The sequence below is a fragment of the Fusarium vanettenii genome (assembly GCF_000151355.1).
Source record: "Fusarium vanettenii 77-13-4 chromosome 3 genomic scaffold NECHAsca_2_chr3_3_0, whole genome shotgun sequence".
In the NCBI taxonomy this organism is placed as follows: domain Eukaryota; kingdom Fungi; phylum Ascomycota; class Sordariomycetes; order Hypocreales; family Nectriaceae; genus Fusarium; species Fusarium vanettenii.
Genome location: NW_003315880.1, coordinates 975411 through 978739, shown reverse-complemented (window position 1 = coordinate 978739; position 3329 = coordinate 975411). Strand labels below are relative to the sequence as shown.

At 53.3% G+C, this 3329-nt stretch overlaps 1 protein-coding gene across 1 annotated transcript; it reads right to left on the bottom strand.

The window, feature by feature from the left end:
- Positions 1-801: 801 nt before the first annotated feature.
- NECHADRAFT_103692 (uncharacterized protein) lies at positions 802-2116 on the bottom strand (the record flags this gene model as incomplete). Its single annotated transcript, XM_003052480.1, has 1 exon — positions 802-2116. The coding sequence occupies exon 1, from the start codon at positions 1942-1944 to the stop codon at positions 802-804; it is 1143 nt and encodes a 380-aa protein (XP_003052526.1). The 5' UTR covers positions 1945-2116.
- Positions 2117-3329: the final 1213 nt, after the last annotated feature.

Here is a 3329-nt window from a genome sequence, read left to right as displayed (position 1 = left end):
GCTGAAAGGGGAAAAAGTAGATCACATGGGCTTAGATCTCGCATCCATGGCAACAGCCAACATTCATCAAGGCAGAGCGTCAGGCAGTGAGAAAGGCAGATCATGTCTGTGAATTGATTCACACAAGAGTCAAATTTTAATTGATTAAAGATTGCGGGTCACACACAAGGCAGATGAGAAGGCATTGTTTGTAGTTCATGAGGCTCTCGCCTCTCTTTGTATTGCATCAGTGACGGTAATGTAATCTAACTGCACCGCCCAGTGTCTGTCTGTCTGATTGATTCCCAATGATTAACTCCACAGCCCAAACCTGTTGAAACGTGGCAGTGTATAAACCCATTCCCATCCTATATGCCACCACCCATGGAGCGTGATACCAAAGCGGCCGTCAAATAACACTAACACTTGTCATGCCAAAAGTCCAAATCCTGCCAATGCCAAATACTCCCCCCTTGTAATGCACACGCCCCCAATCACCAGGGTGGCTGCCGTCTCGATCGATTGATGTGAATCCCAACAACGCCTGTAGCTAAACAAGAGTATAAAAAAAAGACAAGTAGAGTCGGCGAAACAAAGAAAAACTGTCGGGTAGATGAGTGCCGAAAGAGTCATCAATCCCGTGGTGTATCTGGTTTTCTAACAAAAGCAGATGTGAAAAAGTAAACCGACGCCATGCCAAGCTTCTTCTTTTTGAATGCGGAAATGTTTCGTCATGCCGAAAAAAAAAAAAACTGATCCCGTGAACGCCAGGAATATGCATTAAGTTATGAATGTCGAACAGGTCAGGTCTAGTCAGATGGTTCATCGCACAGCGACACTGCCACCGAGAAGGCGACCCCACATGCCTCGCCTGGGACGCTGCTGCTGCTGCTTCTTGGAGGCGGCGTCCATCTGGTACTGCTGGTGGTACTCATCGGCAGTAATCTCGTAGGGAAGCATGCGGCTGTTGGCCATGTGCGCCTTGGGGTAGTCGACATCGGGGACGATCTGGACAGGCGAGTCATAGAGGCTGCCCTGCTGCGACTCGTAGTAGTAGTAGGGCTCAGGCTCCGAAGGCTCGAGAGGGGTTGTAGCCTGCGAGTAGGCGGCGCGTCCAGAAGAGACCGATGAGGCGTAGGAACTGGTGGAGCTGCTGTAGCTGAGGCCAGGAGGAGAGATGGAACCGCTCATGTTGCGAATGTGCTGCTCGGGAGTAGCACCGCGAGATCGGGAGTGGCCTCGGGAAGAAGGAGGGCTGGGGTATCGGGCGTTGGCAGCAGAAAGCTCCTTCTGGCGTCGCTTCTCCTCGCGGTGTCGCATCTTGCGGGCGTGTCGCTCGGCGATCTTGTGACGGAGGGGCTCGAGGAAGTCGTCGAGGTCGCGGTAGAGGTCCTCCTCAGTGATGCGCAGGTCCCACTCGAGAAGGAAGAGAAGCTGCTTCTCCATGAGGTTGACCTCGGTGCGGCTGAAGCCAAAGTTGTAGCAGTCAGTGGTGATGTGGCTGTAGTTGGCCCAGTGCTTGTTCTTGGGTGAGCTATCGTTGAGGTACTTGGCGGCGAGGATGAGAGCAGCGAGGAAGATTCGGTGGGCGGTACATCGCAGGCCTCGGGCCATGGGCTGAAGCTTGGACTTGAGGCGGCCAAGGTAGACGAGGGTCGACATGAGAGTGGGGACCTGGACGTTGGAAGAGACGACGAGCTGAGTGATGAACTCCTCAAGAGTAGGAAGGCCACCATCTTCGGATCGAACGGTCCGGGGCTCGGGGCTCCGGGGAGGAGTCGGGAGGTTGGTTCGGGGGTCGACGGGAGCGGGAGGCATGAGGGTCGAGTCGCAGGCAATGACGTGGTGGGCGGCTTCGGCAAGATAGGCGATCATGTCGCGACCCACAGGCTGGTAGACGAACTGCTCGAGAGCAATCTTGTTGAGCTCCTCCATGGTGAGGTATCGTGTTGATGAAGAGTCCATGTTGTATGTGGATGTGGATGTGTTGGAGAGGAGGAGGATGTGGTTGAGTATTATACACGGGAAGGGCCCGCGTGTAAGTGAGTGGAGTAGGTAGGAGGGTAGAGGTGGAGGGTATCAAGAGGATTAGGCCCAAGAAAGGATTGGATGGGATGGCCTTTAATCCAAAAGAGACAGAAAGAGCAGATGATGGGTATCAGTGACTGAGGCACAAGAAGAAAAGTGCCAGGGGTGAAGGATGCGTGAGGCTTGATATATCAACCAGCAAGAGACAGATGGCTCATGTGAGGGTTGGGGCGTTTCTGGCTTCGTAACAAGTGACGTTTTGGGGTGGAGGGGAGTGTCCGGGGCGTGTGTGTGCGTGTGGATGGCGGCGCAGTGAAGGGGGTGTGGAACAGTGGAGGAGACAGGGGTGGGGAGGCTGACAGGGGTCACCAGCAGAGCAGGGGTCGCTGGAAAAGGCCGTCCGTAGCCTGTAGCTAGGTCAGGTCTGTAGGGCTTGGAGAGGGACCAGAGGGTCTGGTCGGCGGTCTGGCCGATTTGAGGGTCGTGACTGGACTGACAAGCAAAAGACAGAGGCCACAAGAGTAGAGAGAGTGGCAAAAGCACCAGACAGGCGGCGTCTATGTCGGTGGCTTGGTTATCCGAGTATCCTTGTTCCTGCCTTGCTTTGCTTTGCAGTGCGTTGCAGATGCGGCAGTAGGTGAAATGACAGTGTCTCTCTTTTGGCGGCAAAGTCGGCGGATTCGGTCGCTGCTTTGGCCGATTGTCTCGCTCAGTTTCGCGAAGCGCCCGCGAAAGCCGAAATAGTAAATGACGACGCGAACAATGACAGAAGTGAGACCTTCCGCGTTTGTACAGAGAAAGAATTAATTGTTTGATTAGAATGCCAAACAATTAATTAATTACCCCGTAGAGTGAAGCCGAGTCCAGAACCAGACAAGACGGATAGTGCACCTTCTTTTTCCGTACAGGACAGTCGATGCGATCCGATCTCTCTCGGGAGGTCCAGATTTCAGAACAAGATGGTCGAGGCCTTGAAGGCTTGGCGCTTTACTCGCAACGGGTCGGTGATGTGCGAGGGGGGAATGGATAAAAGCAACAAAAGCTTTTTAGACTTTTTGTCGCTCTCGATTGTAGCGTTTAGCTTTTGAGCACTGGCTTGCGACTGATTGTCAAAGCCCGGAAGCTGTGGGGGAGGCGTTTTGTTAGACTGAGATCTTTGACGGAGAGAGACAGGCACCGGAATGGTGGTTAAAGTGAATGGGGTTGGAGGGGAAATGATTTGAAATAGATGGATGAGGCTGGTGTTGATGCTTGTGAGGCTGGTGTCTTGGGTGTTTTGTTCAGTTGAATGCTGATGAGAACAAATGCAAACAGCAGTGAAC